Below are 18,896 nucleotides of genomic sequence, written 5' to 3' on the forward strand. Positions count from 1 at the left end.
TAATTATAAAATTAATTAAAATTTAATTAATTAATTTTTTTAAAAAAAGAAGAATTTCATCTGCTCCACAATTCTAATTACTTACTATGTGGCTAAGGAAGAAGAAACGGGTCATCCAATTCTTAGAGATTTAAAGCTTAAAATTACTTTTGAGCTTATCCAATACAAAATTTAATTTTCAATTCAATAAAGATTTATTAAACTTTTACAGCAGATCATGCCCAATGTTAAGCCCATTTCCAAAAGGGAGACCCAGTGAAGTGAAGTTACCCCAAAAGCAAACTGGTGGCTGAACCCGGCTTTCCAACCGAGTATTATGAACCCAAATCCCAAATACAGCCTTTGCCCTCAAAAAACTTGTGTAGGACAACATGGCACGGCATTAAATATGGAATAATGCACGATATGGACAGCCCACGTGAGATGCTATGTCTATCATAGACGCCTAAATAAATCAGGGTTCTCAGTCTACCGCCCGCAGGCCACATGCGGCCGCTGAGGACGTTTATGCGGCCCGCCGGGTTATGGCAAATGGGGCCGAGGGGTGTATCTGAGCACTCTGGCAAATTCTTGACTAACTTCCCAAGAGCTGCGGGATTCAGGGGTTTCCTGGGAAAAGCGGCGTGGATAATGAAGTGGATAATGAACTTTCACGGAGTGAGGTTCCTCTTTAAAGTTAGAGCTCGCGGTGACCCCCTCCCTTCCAGTACCAGTGGAAGGGGGCGGGCAGTCTCGTGCTAGGTAGCGGGTGGGGAGGAAGGGGAGAGGTGAGGGCAAAAGGGCGGGCTCTCCCGAAGTCAGCAAAGCCAGAAACTTTGCAAGACCTCCGAAGGGGAAGGAAAGAAATTAAGTCCCGACCTGAGCAAATGCATCGGGACAACTTCAGCTCTCCTCCGGGAGGCCCAGTCGCCGCGAGCTCCTGACCTCGGCCTGACCCCGGAACCGAAGTGGTCACTGCTCTCAGAGAACGAACCCCAGAGGAAACTCCGTTGTACATGCGCAAAACGAACCGGCGCTACCAATTGTATGGAGAGTGGGGAGAGAGACAGTTCTGCGGTCCAGAATGTACCAAAGCACGAAGCTATAGGGAAGCGGGGGGATGGGGGAGGGCTTTTTCCACTATTAAGAAGGAAGGGGCAAATTGTATTAGAAGAGTCTAGCAGAGGAGCTATTACTCCAAATCACACCCAGGCTTGTCCTTTTACTTTCCAGCCCCTCCCTCCGGTGGCTTTGTCAATGAAGGCCCCGCCTCCTCTCAACTCTTTCCCACACACCTTCTCCCCCGGCTCGATTCATTTACACAGAAGTAAGACCCCGGAACCGTTGCAACACTTTCCTTAGCAGGAAGAGGGGCGGGCCGACAGAGCTTGTGCACTCGGGAGCAGGCGCATGCGCAATGATCAGCTACCGGCGTCTCGTGTTTCCTTTAGCGGGTAGCGGAGTCTAGTGGAATTTTGGACCCCGCTGTGTCTGCGCCTGCGCCGAAGGCTCCTTATTCTCCACCTCCACACCCCCTCCCTTCCCCCACGCGGCAGGCGCCCCTCCCCCATTCGTTCCCAGTTCCCCCCTCCCCCCGCCCTCTCTCTAGACCTTCCCCCCCCCCCCCCCCCCCCCCGCGGGGGTTCGGGAGCGGGACCATGTTCACCAGCACCGGATCGAGTGGGCTCTGTGAGTACCGGCCGCGCCCCCCTGGCCCCGCCCCCGAAGGAGGCTTAGGGTGGGCTGTGGAAAAGGGGAAGTGAATGTGTGGTTTGGGGTGGGGGTGCTGTGGGAAGAGGCGGAGAGTACCAGCACCTCTATTACACCTCTCCACTGGGACTGGGGGCGGGGCGGGGGTAGTCCTCGCGGGTACTGGGGTGGGCGTGACTCTGCCCCTCTCTGGTTCTTGGCTTGGGAATAGCCGGGTCTCTTCGCTCCTGGAATCGTCCAGGGCTCCCTGCTTCCTCCAAGCGACTGGGCCAGCCCTTTGGACCGGGACCCGGTCCGTGACCCGTCGCTGGGAACAAGGGGGGGGGGTTCATTCTTGTGGCTGGGCTGCGCTGGACTCGTTCTCACTCTGTGAACTCCCCCGCCCCCTCTCCCCAAGTTGGTGTGCTCACTTGTACCCTCACCTCTCCCGGGCCTGATCCCAGCTGCTGAGGTGATGGGGGAGCTGCCAGTCGGGGAGACCCTACTGAGTACCGCTTCATGGCTTTTATTTTTTTTCTCACCTCCATCAGACACTCCGGCTTTTTTTTTTTTTTTATATATAGTGTGGGGGGGGGGGAGTTTAGGACACTTTTCCGAGATGGCAAACTGATTTGCTGAGTGTGGTTTTCAGTTGAATGAATGCTGGTGGTCAGCAGGTAGAAGGCGGAGAAGGGACAACTTTTCATAGTTTCTAGTGTGCAGGACTAGGCATTCTCCCGAGGTATATTGTTTACTAAACGGGCTTCAGCTTTGACGCGCTAATAACTAGCATTTATACTCTAATGATGTAATAATACGCGCTCCCCGAGGACTGGGGCTTTTCTCTCCGCCTCGCAGCTGAAACTTTGCGGAAGTGTGGGCTTCTGTTAGAATGTGAGCTTCTGCCTGACTTTTCATTTCTATCCCCAGAATTTAGCGGTTTTGTGTAATAGGAAGTGCTTTATTGGTTCCTTTATTTAATGCTTTATTTAATTTATTTAGGAATAAATGAAGCATTTACTATTACACGAAAAATAGCATTTAGATAACTGAGATTTACAAAAATAATAGTTAACATTTATGTACATGTTATTATTACGTGTCATTTCATATAATCCTCTTTCTCTGTTATTTTTCTGTTACTGTTTAGGGTAATATCATCCTACCAGTATCATTGTTCTAGTCACCCAGGTCACCATTTAGGTGTCACATTCAGCGGCTGCCCTCCTTTCTTCCCCCATACATAGAACGCTCTCTTTTCATTTTTGCCTCCTTATTTTCTGGCTGAAATCCCACCTTCTTTTGGAAGCCTTTCCTCCTTATTTCTAGTGCCTTCCCACTGTTTATTAATTTCCGGTTATCCTGTACGTAACGCTTTTGTACGTAATGCTTTTGTACGTAAGTTTTGCAAGTTGTTTTGCCCACTATACTTCGAGCTCCTTGTCCTTGTCGTCCTCCTCCTCCCCCTGTACAGTTTTACTTGGTGGTCCTGTGAATTCCCAGGGATTCAATGATCATCTCTATGCTGGTGATTGTTAAATCTCTCCAATCCTACATCTCCAGCTGTCAATAGACATCTTGAATTGGATGTCCTAAAGACATCTTCATATCCAAAACTGGACTCATTATCTTCTCCCACAAAAACCCAGTGAAGTAAGTGCTATTATTATTTCCATTTTATAGCTGTGGAAATTGTCCAGAGTCACACATTAAATAAGAAATGCCTAGAATAGTTAATAGAAGAGAAATAGAAAATAGGAAGCACAGGTCTGGCCAGATCCCTCCCCTTTCAACAACTTCATTGTTTTTCTATTCCTTCTAGGTTCAAATAACAAAACATTCTGCTATTCAAAGCCCTTCACAATCCAGACCTTTCTTGCCGTTCCAGTCATCATAGACCTTACCTCCCCTCCCCTCGCCTGACACATTCTCATCAGTTCAGTGACACTGGCTTGACTTTTCATGATAGTCTCTCTCTGGGTTCTCAGCAGTTTTCTAATTATTCTCAGTGCCCAGAATGGTTTCTCTTCTCAGCTCTGCCTACCGATTTCCTTAGCTTCTTTAAAACCAACCAATACCCTATTTTCTACCCTCTTATTTCTTGTGCCTTCCCTGTTCATTATGTTCTATTTAGCCTGTATATATTGATTTTCATGTTATCTTCTCCATTAAATTGTAAGCGCCTTGAGGGCAGGATGTGTTGTTTGCCTCTTTTTGTCTTCCTGAAACAGCACTGTGCCTGGCACATAATAGGTGTCTAATAAAAGTTAACTGATTGGTAATTGAATTTAAAGAAAAATAGAAAACAAACTAGAAACAACAAAGAAACTTGGTGATTTTTTTTTTAAGCATTATTGTGAGCCAGTGATAAAGATGACATTTTAAACTTCTATTGGACCATAAAATTTGAAATTTATCTAGTCCAGCCCTCTCATTTTTAAGGATGAAGAAAATGAGACCCCAGAAAGTCAAAAATCACAGAGAGCAAGTGAGCTGTGACTTAAAACTCGGGTATTTTGATTTACAATCCATCCTGTCAAGGGCCACCTTCTACTCTTGAACCATCCCTTCACTTTTGCTGACTATCTTTGTTGAAATATCTGACAGTGTGACACCAATTTATTAGAATATATATGGTTTTTGAGCAATGAGTTTATTTGAACATGTCATCCTATTAGTAATAAATAAAGTTGAATTTGTCTGCAGAATATTATAATTATGAGGATAATGATAATAATAGGAGCACTCTAAATGTCAGGCTGTAAAATTCTTGGGAAGAAAGATCATTTTAGAAATGGAAGACATGGTTTGAATTGCATAATTTAATTCCAACATGAATTCCAGAAATGAAGTCATTAAATATGCATGGCATGAAAGTTAGGTTAAATATTCCTGACTCATTGATGTGGTACTGTTTCCCCCCACCTATGCAAATAATACTTTTCTCTAGAGCATAACAAGACTCCTCATGGGTTACTATGGCTAAAAAAAAGTAACCACCTGATGGCCAACCTTGTAGGAGGAGTTTCTCCCCGTTTAGTTAGGCTAATCCTCCCTTCCCCCCAACTTGACAAACTGCTAGTTTTTGAAGTGATAGGTTGATTACTTTTCTATTGCTAAATATATGTCCTCAGTGATCCAGGATCATTTCTATAACCTGTTAAGAAAACCTATGGAATGTAAAACTAGTGGGAGCAGCATTCTGGAGCATATAGAAAAACATAAAATGGGAGGAAGTAGGTGGGAAGAATCCAAAGATCCAGCAAAGACGACTGAGGGAGAGTAGTCAAAGAGGTAGGAGGAAACCCTAGAGATAGTAGTGTCATGAAAACCTGAGAAGGAGAGTATGGAGAAGTTAAAGTTGTTTGACCCTGTCAGGCTGCAGAGAGGTCAAGAAGGATTTGGATTGAGAAAAGCCAATTAGTTTTCAGGTGCAATGATGAGATCAGAAGCCAGACCATAGAGTCTTAATAGGAGGATGAGAAGAAAGGAAGTAGGGCATGGATTTAGAAAATCTCTTCAAGGAGATTAGTTACAAAAGGGAAGAGAAAATGCAGGATAACTAGTGTGATGGGTAGATCAAATGAAGGTGTTTATTTTGTTTTTGTTTTTGAGGATGGGAGAGACTTGGGAATGTTTGTAGGAAAGCAGCCTGTAGACAGGGAAAGATTGCAGATAAGTGAGAATGGGGATTATAAATGGGGTCAATATAATAGACAAGAATTAAATCACTTCAGCATATAGAGGGATTTTGCCTTCACTAAGAGGTCTCTTTTTAAAAAAAAAAATAATTTTAAAAATAATTTCTGTAACAATTGCTTTTTATTTTCAAAACACATGCAAAGATACTTTTCAACATTCGCACAAAACACTGTGCTCCAAATTTTTCTCCCTTCCTTCCCCTCCCATCCCCTCCTCTAGACAGCAAGCAATCCAGTATATGTTAAACCTGTACAATTCCTTCATACTCGTTTCCACATTGTCTTCAACAGTGAGATATTCAGGCTGATTCCAATGGTCTTGCGATGAAGAGAGCCATCTACTCCCAGAGAGAGAACTATGGGAACTGAGTGTGGATCACAACATAGCATTTTCATTCTTTTTGTTGTTGTTTGCTTGCATTTTGTTTTCTTTCTTGTTTTGTTTTTTGTTTTTTTCCTTTTTTGATCTGATTTTCCTTGGCAGCATAATAAATGTAAAAATATGTTGAGGAGAGCCATGTCCATCAGAATTGATCATTGTATAATCTTACTGTTGCTCTGTACAATGATCTCCTGGTTCTGCTCATTTCACTTAGCATCAGTTCATGTAGGTCTCTCCAGGCCTCTCTGAAATCATCCTGCTGATTGTTTCTTACAGAACAAAAATATTCCATAACATTCATAACTTATTCAACCATTCTCCAAATGATTAGCATCTATCTATTCAGTTTCCAGTTTATTGCCATTACAAAAGGGTTGCCACAAACATTTTTGCACCTGTGGATCCTTTTCCCTCTTTAAGATCTTTTTTAGGATATAAGCCCAATAGAGATGGTGCTGGATCAAAGGGTGTGCAGCCCTTTGAGCATAGTTCTAAGTTGCTTTCCAGGATGGCTGGATTCATTCACAATTCCACCAATAGTGTATTAGTGTCCCAGTTTTCCCACATCCCACATGCGTCATCTCCAAAAGAGATTTTTTAAAAAGGAAAAGGACGTATATGTACAAAAATATTTCTAGCAGCTCTTTTTTCAGGACAAAGAATTGGAAATTGAGGGGATGCTATCAGTTGGGGAATGGCTGAATAAATTGTAGTATGTGATACATATTCCATAGTATTTCTGTAGGAAATTATTAAAATTCTCTCAGAAAAACCTGGAAAGTTCTCCATGAGCTCAGGTGAAATGTACTATGTACAAAATAATAGCAATGGTCAGCTGTGGATGACTTTGCTATTCTCAGCAAAACAGGGATCTAAGACTATTCTGAAAGACTTAAGATAAAATATGGTCTACCCATATCCAGAGAAAGAACTGGTTGTGTTTAAATACAGAGTGAAGCATATTTATTTTGAAATTTTTTTTTGAGGCTTTTTTTTTTTTTTTTTTGGAGGGGGGAGATAAGTTTTCTTTTGCAACATGACTTTTATGGAAATATTTTGCATAACTTCATATGTGCCTTCTTAATAGAGCAGGGAGAGGAAGAGAGAGAATCTGGAATTCAACATTTAAAAAGAAATGTAAAAATTTGTTTTACATGTTACTGGGGAAAATAAAAAATAGTAAAACAGTTTAAAAAAAATATCATGTGAAACAAGATTTTCAGCTAAAAACATGGAGGAGAGAAAACCATGGGATATTCAAAGAATTATGAAAAGGTTTGGAATAACCATTATGGAAACTGGGAGAGTGAGTTGAATGGGTGTAGCATAGAGACCTTAAATTATATGACACAAATATATAGGAGACAAGGAAAATTTGTACAGGTTAAGATTGATGATAGAAGTGATGAAGAGAGAACATTGTAGAGTTTAATTGGTTCATCAAGGGGATAAAATGGAAAAAGGCTAGTACATGGGAAGAAATTGGAAGAATGAGGGCTTGGCGATGATTGTGTAGACAACAGGATTTGGAGTTGTAAGGCAAAAGGAGACTGGAATAATTATAGACTGATGATGAAGGGAATGTTAGAGTATTAACATGGAAATGGAGCATTGTGGGTGATAGCAAGAGCAAATGGAACCATATTTTTGTGTAGCTTGGGTGTGGTGGAGGAAGAGGATGTTATGGGAAATGAGTGAGTCAGGGAACTGTGAGGTTAAGGTGATTGAAGGAGTATCAGTATGTGTTGAAGTCCCCTCATATGAGGGCAGGGATTGAGGAGTAGACAAAGAATATGAGCTGAACTCGTTAAGGAAAGGAGAATGTTCTGGAAGTTGGTAAATAATGGTTACCAGAATTTTCATCTCCAAAGGTCAAAGGTTATTGAGGAATGGAGATAGAAAGTCTGAAAGTGGCAATGGAGAGCAAAGAATATTCCAACTACTCAACCTTTACCATTGAGTCCTGGGGAATGAGTCAAATTGTAGCCAGTGTTGGCAAGGGTGACCAGGTGTCATTAGGAGAGAGTAAAGCTTTGGTGAGAGAAGATGGAAGGAGAGAAAAAGGAAAATATTAAAAATACAAGTAAGTTTATTGCTAATGGAGCAGGCATTTCAGAGAGCACAGTGGAGGGCAGTGGGTAGCTTTAGTGCATGATATTGGTGATGGCTGTAGCTGGGGAAGGTGGGACTGAGAGATCAGGAATTGGGTATAATGGCATATAAAGTGCATGAAGAAGGAAAGGCAATAGGGACAGATTATAAAGGGCTTTAAATGCAAAAAGAAGATTTTATATTTGATATATCCACATATGTGACATGGTCAGATTTGCACCTTAGAAAGATCACTTTTGATAGGTTAGTGGAGGATGGACTGAAGTGGGGGAGAAACTTGAAGCCCATCTGCATACCATTGAAGTAGTTCAGATATAAGGCTCTGAAAATCCTCACCAGGTTGGTAGCATTGCCAGAAGAGAAAAGAGGGCATTTGCAAGAGTCTTTGAAAAGTAAACTAACATGTTTGAAGTTTTCCTTGATTTCTTGTCACATTACAAGTATCTCATTGGAGTGCTTATTGTTCACCTTCCATGTCTTAAACTGGATATTCTGTAGACATCTTAAATTGATATGTCCAAAACTGAACTCATCATTTCCCCCCTCTTCCTGATTTCTCTTGGATTGAACTGTCAAGCCTCCCAGTTACCCAGGCTAGCAACCTAATTGTTCCCAATATCTCATTCTTACACACCCCTTCTTCCCCTCCCCTCATCAGTCTGTTGCTATGTCTTGTTGATTTTACCTTTGTAATAATGTCTTTCATCTATGCCTCCTTCCTATTTCTTACACTGCCACTGATCAGTACAGATTCTCTTCAGCTCAGGTCTATATTAACCCAATAGCGATCTAGTTGTTCTCTTTGCCTTAGGTTGTCCCTCACTCCAGTCCATCTAACATTTACTTGTCAAAGTGATCTTCCCAAAGCACTGGCTTAACCATATCAGCCACTCCCCTAAACCATACATTCCAGTGGCTTCCTGTTAACTTGAGAATCAAATAGAAAATTCTTGTAAACCCTTCATCATCCAGTCCCCTTCTTCCTTTCCAGTCTTCTTATTCTTCCTTCTATGTGATCCAGTGACACTAGCTGTGTTATCAGAAATATTTATCTTTTGAGTGGTTACAGATCTCTTTCAGGAGGCTCTGTTATGTACAGCTCTGGCATTTGAAAGGCCTCATCAGCACAGTGAATTTGGCTTAGACTTTAAAATGCATTTCTTCTGTTACATTAATGGGCAGCTTTGTTGGGCATAATTTATCTCCCTCTTTTTCTCCTTACCTAATCTTTGTAACCAGAAAGTAGTTAAACAAGATTAATTCACATCGTTCAAGCAATCTTTATGATTTAATTTTTCATTAATTCTAGGGGCTTTTGTCCTTCATAATCTTGATGGTCACATCTATAAGTGGACAGGCGACATCTTATTGGATGAGACCTTTAAAGCAGTGTTCTACTCTGCAAAATCAGTTTTTGAAAAGTAATACATAATATTGCAATGAACTCTTCATCTTTTAGTCAATAATCTGAGAATAAAGAGGTGTTCCACTGGAAAATGTTGCTTGTGAAAGGCTTCCTATTCCCAAAGGATCTGCCCGTTGAGGATCAGTGTGTGTGTGTGTGTGTGTGTGTTTGTGTGTAGATGATTCTTTAAAAATTCCATGTAGATGGATAAGTAGGTTGATAGTTATTTTCTCATTTGCTTTAAAAAAATTTTTTTTTAGTGTTAGTAAAGTCTGAACTTGTCTCCCCAGCCTTTAGATGTCTTGTAAATAATTGCCTAAGTGTCTCCACCTGTTTTACTTCCACATATACTGATTTCTACAAACACAGCTCAATTCAGCTGCTTTACCCTTTATTTCCTTTATCACCTTTTGTCGTTCCTTTACAAGCACACTTGGGACTATGAAGCTTGAGTCTTACTATAGTGGCTCTACTTTGTTTGCTAGTGAGATCAATTTGTTATAAAAATCTTCCTAGAACTATTTTATTTTTATTTTATTGTTCTTTTATTTTTATCCTTAATAAGAGTTTATTAAGCACCTAGAATATGCCAAGAACTTTGCCAGACAGTGAGAATACAAATAATGGAATATTCCCTACTTGAAAGGAGCTTACAGTCTAATGATAGAGACAAGTACATGTAATATAAACAATAGGATTTCCAAATTATCTGATCCTCACTTTTCCAACCTTTCCAAAACGAATGTTTCATCATAAATGAAGTGTATAAGAGTAATTTCTGCTATTGCATGGTCTTGGACACCAGTAATCCAGGGAAGGTAAAAACCAGAATGACCCATCAGCTGGCAACAGAGTGCCACTCCATAATCATCTGAATGTTCCCCTAGTCCTTTTCCACTGATAAGAAAATGCATCCTCCCAACTGCAGACATTTGTTGAGGCTGAGGCAGTCACCATTACAGCAGAGATATGTGATGCAATAGAGATTTGCAGAAGAATAAAGGAAGAGAGGAAATGGGGTTTGCCTTGTAAGAACTCTAGTCAACCCCCTCAGCAGCAAGAGCATCGGAGGGACAGTGATCAGTATGTCTATGTCAGAGAATTGAGGAACAGAAGAAACAGGGTAGGATTTCATAATGGGGGGCAGGGAGCATCCTGTGAGGGGCAACTAAAGTGAAATGTCCAACATTTAGTTGTGGCTAGTTTTGTCTCCTCAAAAGTCAAGTTGGGGTAGAGGCTGGTGATAGAACTGTGGCTGTGAGAAGTAGCTCAGCTGCTTTGGTTTCAGCCCCCAAGGAAACCACCAACAGCTAGAGTCTGAAAGTGAACAATAAGGGGGGGGAACCCCAAAACACTGAAATTCCAAAAGCTCTCAGGAGGAAGATTTTGAGCATAAGGAAATTAATCTTCAGGAAAGACATTAACAGAATTACTCTTTACATGAGTAAAAACATTAACAGAATTACTCTTTACATGAGTAAAAGAATAAGAATAATTATACAGAATAAATATAAAGTGAAAAAATACAAATGTATACCAAGTAATTAAATACAAAGTAATTTAGGAGTGAGGACACTAGCATTTGGAGGGAACCAGAAAAGGCTACGTTCAAAATATGCTATGTCTTAAAAGAAGAAAAAATCTATGAAACTATACTTAGAAATGAAAGATGGAGTATTGTATTTGTGGAGTATAGAGAACATCAATTTGGCTGATTTTCAGAATGTGGAAGTAATGCCCACTGAGGCTGTGGAAGTAATGCCCACTGAGGCTGGAAAAATAAGTTGGGATAAGATTATCTTGGACATTTAAAAGATCTTATATAGATCCTAGTGGCCATAGGAAGAAGCCCCTGGAGTTGATTGAATAGGAATGACATATTTAGTGCTTAAGCAAAATTAGTTTGATAGCAATGTGCAGAAGGAACTCAAGTGGTGAGAGACATGTATCTGAAAGGCTGTTTCAATATTAGAAGTGTAATAAAGGCCTAAAAAAAGGTGGTGCCTTGGTGTATGAACTGCAGGGGTCAGAACAGAATCAAGAGATCTTTGGTTTTGCCATACTAGGTTCTCAGATTTATGAGGCCCCCTCCCCTCTTTATTTATTTATTTATTTTTTTGGGTAAGACAATTGGGATTAAGTGACTTGCTTAGGGTCACACAGCTAGGAAGTTTTAAGTGTCTGAAATTGGATTTGAACTCAGGTCCTCCTGACTTTAGGGTTGTGGTTCTAGCCACATAAGGCTGTTCCTTATGAGGCTCTTTTAATTAAAATCTTACATCTTTGAGGTTCTTGTCGTTTGTCCTTTGGACCATGACTTAAGGGAGGAGATGCCATGTCATGAACTTGAATTGGATTTAAGTGAGGGAGGACTTTTGTTATGAAATCATTGTATATCAATGTACTATGTACTTGGACAGCTTAGGTGACTCAGTGGACAGAGCAACTACTCGCTGACTTCCACTAAGTTAGGAAGACCAAAGTTCAAATCCATCCTCAAACACTAGCTAATGATCCTGGATAAGTCACAATCTCTTTGCTTCATCGTTTTCTCATCTATAAAATGGGAATAATTATAATAACATCTACTTCCCAATCTTGTTGTGAGATAACAATATAAAGCTCTTAGCACTTAGCCTGGAGCATAAAAAAAGTTTATATATGTTAGTTATATATTGATCAGGTTCTTCATAGAATTTCTTTGTTTTCATTCTCAGCAATAGATGTTGATGCATGAACTACAGTTATTTTTGCAGTGAGCAGACACTGCAATATGAAACCAGTTATCCACTAAATTATCTTTCTTGTCTTTGGGTAACTTCTCCATCTACTGCTTTCATTGTCTCTTCAAGGAGGATTTGTGAATCTTTTTTTTTTTTTTTTTTTTTTTTTTTTTTTAAAGCTACAACTTTCATCTGCTGGTAAGAATGACAAGACTGATATGATTCAGCTCCTCCAGTATTACTACATATTCACTCATTGGTCATCAGGCAGACACTTTACATTTATAATACTAATGGCTAAGTTCAAAGTTATAAACAGTTTAAAAACTGTGGTAATATTCACGGCCCCTCTGCTACTATCACTGCAGAAGTGAAAGGGAACTTAAGAAGACTATTACAACATTTTGTATTCTTGTTTCATGGGTCACCCTGACCAAAAAATTTATCCCCAAGTGGGTAGCCTATTGATGATAAACTTCTCTCTGCTTAGCTGGCTAATCCTGAAAAAGCATCTAGAAAGCCTTTTTACCATGATAGAAATGGCCAAAACTTGTACTCCCTGGCATAGGCAGGCCTAATTCCAGCTATAGTAATGCATGAGAAAAGGATTCTATGGAGGTTGTGGTCTTACAGGATTACAATTTTTCAGTAATTGAGTTATAACTGCACCATGGCAGTTGATTTTTAAAAATTAAACTTAGATTTAAGAATTGCATCTAAAATTTTTCAAGTAGATTAAAAGTATATATTTGGTATATTTCAATTTAATTCAACACTCAATTATTCATTTTTAAAATAAGTTCTTGAGTTCTTAATAATCTTTTCCCCCCTTCAATGAGCTTAAATTTTTTTTTTTTATAGGCTGGGGTTAAGTGACTTGCCCAGGGTCACACAGCTAGGAAGTGTTAAGTGTCTGAGACCAGATTTGAACTCAGGACCTCCTGAATTCAAGGCTGGTGCTCTATCCACTGCGCCACCTAGCTGCCCCTGAGTATTCAAAAATGTCCATGAAAAAGTACAAAGTTTATGGAGAAAGAGCCTAATAACTGGGGAGGAGCAGAATAAGATTTTATGTAAGTGCGAACTTACATCTGAACTTACATCTGAACTGCCCCTGAAATTTTTTTTTTTTTTTTTTTATTATTTATATATATATATATATATATATATATATATATATATATATATATATATATATATATATATATTTTATAATATTATCCCTTGTATTCATTTTTCCAATTTACCCCCACTCCCTCTATTCCCTCCCCCCGACGACAGGCAATACCATACATTTTACATGTGTTACAATATAGTCTAGGTACAATACATGTGTGCGAATATCACTTTCTTGTTGCACAATAAACATTAGAATCCGAAGGTACATGCAACCTGCTGCCCCTGAAATATTATGAGATAAGCCAGGAGAAAAAAAACATTAAAGACATGAAAGGTTGAAAGATGGGCTTGTGCGAGGGATAGACAAGGAGAGGCAGAATACTAGAACTTAAAATGCTACATGAGGAGCAATATGAAACATGCCCAGAAATGTTAGCTGGAGCCAGATTATAAGAACTTGAAATGTAAGGCAAGGAGTTTGTATTTTATCCATAAGCAATGGAAATTGTAAAGTACTTAGCATGCTTAGTAATCGCTACATATATGTTAGGTCTGTTATCATTATTCTTAATATTATCATCCTTGGGGAAATGGGAAACTGTTGTACTTTCTTGAATAGGTGATTCACATTCAGACTTTTGATTTAAGATTTTAGCAGCTGTGTATGATGAGTTGATAGGAGATAGAGCAGACTACAAATAGGAGTCTTTTACAGTAGTTTAGTCTGAAACATTTTTGAGGTAGAATATTTACATTTATCCATCTTTTAATAGCATGTGACCATAGACAATAGGCTGAACTTCAAATACTTATCGTAGCAGACTAATCTCATTTCCTTTTTTGACAAGGCTACTATTGGTACATCAGAGAAACAGATATGCTTTACCTAGACAGTAGCAAAGTATTTGATCACATTTGTCATACTATCTTCATAGATATGATAGAGACATATGGGCAAATGATTTGTAGTGAGCTGTCGTCTCCAGAAGCTGCCGGATCTCTCTCTGGGAAGAGATCTGCTGTGTCTACTTAAATCTTTCAGACAGATTCTTCTTCCTGTAACGAACCTTTGTCTCCACGCAGTTGCTGTTAACTCTTGTCCTTAGAAGTGACTTCCCTTCCTGCAGAGAGCCCCGTCAAGCCTGATGCAATGCAGAGTCTTTCTTCTTGAATCCTGGCTCTGAATCTCCTCCAGCTCTTATCCTTCTCCAGGCCGATCTGCTCTCTGCGCCCAGTGCTGTCTCTTTTTATCCTCCCAGAGAATGGGCGTGGGATAATGCAAGGGCTTCTGGGAAGAACCACCCCAGCCAATGAGCTTGCCCCCTCTATCAAGTCAACCTGAGTTCTCACCTTGTAATTGTCCAGAAAACCTGAATTCTCACCTTGTCACCATCCAGACAACCCCAGTCCTCACCCAGCAATCCCAACATCTCCCCCTTTCTTTTGATTTAGAACATAGGACAGTCATGACCTTGAAACATAAATCCATCAATATGGGAAGTATTACAGATAATTACATAAATTACATAAGCACATAGTAACATAGTAACATAACTCATGCTAGAAGTATATAGCATAATCATAATCATAAATTGAAAATTTATAAATGTCCATAAGTCCATTGTCCATTAGTCTCATCTTGTGTGAGGAAGTCCAATGATTCCTGCTGGTTTTTAAAGTTCTTTAACAGTCTTCTTATTATCCATGCTCTTTCAGTGTCAGATGTTTCTTAGATCTTCTCCTTTATTTTGAGGTCTTTCTCTTTTTCTGTCTCTCTCTGATGGACAAGGCGAATATGACTCGTTGGCACCCATCTGATTCCTTCTCTTGCTGAAGAAATACAAGCAAACCCTCTCCCCCAGGCAGTTAACCTATCTGGTCCCTTCCATTCACCACTTTCTGGATCTCTCCACATCACCTGGCGATTATCTAAGGACAGTGGAGATGCTCTCACTGGACACTGCCCTTCTGGTGGGTTATAAAACCTGTCTGCTGGAGCCAGTGCATCTTTGTCAAAAATTAGAAAATTAATGGTATAGAGAACTAAATTTAGAAGTTCCCTAGGGCTACCTGTGGCTCCCCCTTTCTTTTGTTTTTGGAGGAGTGTCTTAATATCTCTGTTTCTTCTCTCTACTATTGCCTGCCCTTGAGGATTAAAGGGTATGCCCGTGGTATGTAAAATCTTATACTGTGCACAAAAGTGTGTAAAATGTTTGGACGTATATGCAGGTCCATTGTCTGTTTTTATTGCTTGTGGCACACCCATAATTGCAAAAGCTTGTATAAGGAATTCAGTGACCACTCGGGCTGTCTCTTTTGCTGCTGGCATTGCAAATGTGAATCCTGAAAAGGTGTCTACCACGACATGAATAAAAGATAGACGACCAAAAGACTTATAATGGGTCACATCCATTTGCCAGATTTCATTGGGTCTCAAACCACGAGGATTCTTCCCTGGAGGGAGTGTAGGAGCATGGAAAGGAAGACAAGCTGTACAGCTTTTTACTATGCTCCTAGCTTCCTCTCTTGTGATTCCAAATTGTAAACGTAAAGCTCGAGCAGCCTGATGATATTTAGAATGAGATTCTTGTGCTTCCTGAAATAAAGGACTACTGGCTAACATGGTTAGAAGGCTATCTGCCTTTGAATTTCCATCAAAAATGGGACCTGGAAGTCCACTATGTGAGTGGACATGCAAGATATAAATCTTGCCTGGATGTTTTCTCACTTGCTCTTGAAGTTCCTTAAAGAGCTGATAAATATTAGAGGCTGCAAATTTTATTTGGGCTGTGGCAATTCTTTGTACTACACCTACTGAATAGGCTGAATCAGTAATTATATTTACGTCTCCTGGGTAATAAGTAAGAGCTAGCATGATAGCAAATAATTCATTCTGTTGAGTGGATTGAAAAGGAGTCCTGATTACTCTCTTTATGGTTAAATCATGAGAGTATATGGCACAAATATTTTCTTTGGAGGCATCTGTAAAGATTGTTGGTCCTTTAAGAGGAACCTTAGAAACCTTTTCTTCAAAAATCCATCGCCAATTATGTAGTAGCCGGGTAATCTTTAATGGAGATCCATGTGCAAAATTTGGAGCGGTGGCCAATAAAATTTGCCATTCTGGGATGGTCTCACAGCATACATTAATCTGTGCGTTAGTATAGAATGTGTATATTTTTTCAGGACTTATCCCAGATAATTGTGTTACCCTCTTAATAGCCTTTAATAAAATCCTAGCCACAAGCACTGGGTAAGGTGTAAGGCTTTGTTCTGGTTGTGCTGGGAGGTTCACCCACTCAATCACTCTGTCTCCTTGATGAAGGACTGCTGTGGGTGCCTCTTTTGTAGCAAAAACTGATATTTCCAAGGGTTTTTGAGTGACTCTTTCAACCACATTGGATAAAGCCAGTTCAACTTCTCTCAAAGCCTTTTGTGCTTCTTTTGTAAGCTGGCGTGGTGAATTTAAAGCACTGTCTCCCCTTAAAATGTCATAGAGAGGTTGTAGTTGATTGGTAGTTAAGCCTAACACTGGACGCATCCATTGGATATCTCCTATTAATTTTTGAAAGTCATTTAAGGTGTTCAACTTCTCTGTTCTTAAAGAAAGCTTTTGTACTGTGAGTGTCTTAGGATATACTTCATATCCTAAATATTGAAAAGGAGCATGTCTTTGAATTTTTTCTGTAGCTATATGCAGTTTGTAGTACTTTAATGTTTCCATGGTCCTTTGTAGACATGCCTCTAACATTTGTTCCTCAGGTGCACATCCCAAAATATCATCCATATAATGTAACAATATTACTTTTGGAAAGGCTTTTCTTACTGGAGCAAGAGCAGCTGCAACATACATTTGGCACATAGTAGGGCTGTTTTTCATTCCCTGTGGCAAAACTGTCCATTCATATCTTTTATAAGGCTCAGCCAAATTAACACTAGGCACTGAAAAAGCAAATCTTTTCATATCCTCCTTATCTAGAGGAATAGAATAGAAACAATCCTTAATGTCTATAACCCATAGAGGCCATTCTCTTGGCAACTGAGTAGGAGCTGGAAGTCCAGGCTGAAGAGTTCCCATAGTTTCCATCTGTTCATTTACTCTTCTTAGATCAGTTATCATCCTCCATTTTCCAGATTTCTTTTTCACCACAAATACTGGGGAATTCCAAGGACTTAGAGAAGGCCGCAAGTGTCCTTGGTCAAGTTGTTCTTGCACTATGTCTAATAAGGCCTGAATTTTATCACTTCTTAAGGGCCACTGTTCTACCCACACTGGTGAATCAGTCTTCCACTGAATAGGAACTGGTGAAAGTGCAGGTAGGCCTTCAACAGCAGCCCTGCCTAAAAAGCCGAAGTGCTTATTTGTAATCCTATCTGCTGTAAAATGTCTCTTCCCCACAGATTGATGGGGATTTTTTCAACCACAAAAGGAGTAAAAGCTCCTGTTTCTCCTTCAAATACCCATCTCAAAGGCCTAGCACTAACTTCTGCTGCTATTGATCCTCCCACCCCAGACATATAGGTGTCTGCTTTAATCTTTGGCCAGTGACTGGGCCAATTGGCACCTCTAATAACTGTACGATCTGCACCCGTGTCTACCAATCCTTCAAATGGTATTCCGTTTATATAAATAGTAAGCATAGGTCGGTCAGCTGTCACAGCTGCTGTCCAATATATTCCTGGATTTTGTTCATTGGAGTCAAAATCTAGGCGACTATCACTAGGTTGCTTATTAGGGGTCCGTAACAATAAGCCTGATGCTACTACTTCTCCTGGTTGATAAATCACACGTTGTCTGCCTGTGTTAGTGACTGGGATATTAGATACACGTTCTCCAGTCTCCCACATCAGTGTATGGATGGACACTGTTTTGTAGGCACTCTCAGAAGGTGAAATGGTCAAGCCTACTGTGCCTGGAGGCAAAGGATCCATAGGCTCAACAGGAACAGATTTCACTTCTCCAGGGAGTATCTCGGTAGTCTCTACTGCACACAACTCTATTTTTCCTAATTTCAATCCCTTTCTTCCATCTGATTGCCTTTTGGCTGATTGATCATGTCTTAAAATTCTCTGGATGTAACCTCGGCTGCCATCATGCCCCACTTGGGGGGCTGAAGCTGGGCCCCACCTGTCATTTCCCTGGGTCAATCTACATTCGGAGGCCCAGTGGAGGCCCTTGTGACATTTTGGACATGGAGTTTTAGGTCTTCTCTCACCCTGTCTTCTCACTGTATCTCCATATCTACACTGAGCTCTTAGATGTCCAATTTTTCCACATTGAAAACATCGCCGAGTTTCTCTAGAAGTCCCTTGCCAGAAGGGACCCTGCCTTTCCACGTTCATCATTGTCCGGGTGTAAAAAGCATTTGTTCCCACTGTAGCACAGCGTCTTATGATCTCCTCTAAAGGAGCATCTTTGTCTAATCCCCATATAATTCTTTTGCAAATCTCATTGGCATTTTCCTTAGCCAGATGTCTGGTCATTATTTCTGTAGCTGCATTTTCTCCAATAGTTCTTTTGACAGCAGTTTGCAAACGTCCCACAAAATCTGCAAAAGGTTCATTGGGACCTTGCTGTATTTTAGTGAAAGCCTCTCCACGATCTTTCTGTCCAGGGAGGACACCCCAAGCTTTTATTGCAGCCTTAGCAATTTGTTCATATATTGTCATGGTATAATGAATCTGTTCTGAATTCTCTCCATACTGACCTTCACCAGCTAAGTGCTCAAAAGTGAATTGTGTGTTAACTCCTATTTCCAAATTGCATCTGACTTGAATTTTACATA

The 18,896-nt window shown here is 40.2% G+C and overlaps 1 protein-coding gene across 4 annotated transcripts in view; it reads left to right on the forward strand.

Annotated features, from left to right (window-relative positions):
- Positions 1-1,293: 1,293 nt before the first annotated feature.
- Positions 1,294-18,896, forward strand: part of UBAC2 (UBA domain containing 2) — a 359,465-nt gene continuing 341,862 nt past the window's right edge. For all 4 annotated transcript variants that reach the window (XM_074299441.1, XM_074299439.1, XM_074299440.1 and 1 more), the window contains exon 1: positions 1,294-1,668. In XM_074299441.1, coding sequence (XP_074155542.1) covers positions 1,638-1,668 — 31 coding nt within the window. In that variant the 5' untranslated portion in view covers positions 1,294-1,637. The remainder of the gene's footprint in view (positions 1,669-18,896) is intronic.

This window comes from Sminthopsis crassicaudata, chromosome 3 (genome assembly GCF_048593235.1).
Source record: "Sminthopsis crassicaudata isolate SCR6 chromosome 3, ASM4859323v1, whole genome shotgun sequence".
Taxonomy (NCBI): domain Eukaryota; kingdom Metazoa; phylum Chordata; class Mammalia; order Dasyuromorphia; family Dasyuridae; genus Sminthopsis; species Sminthopsis crassicaudata.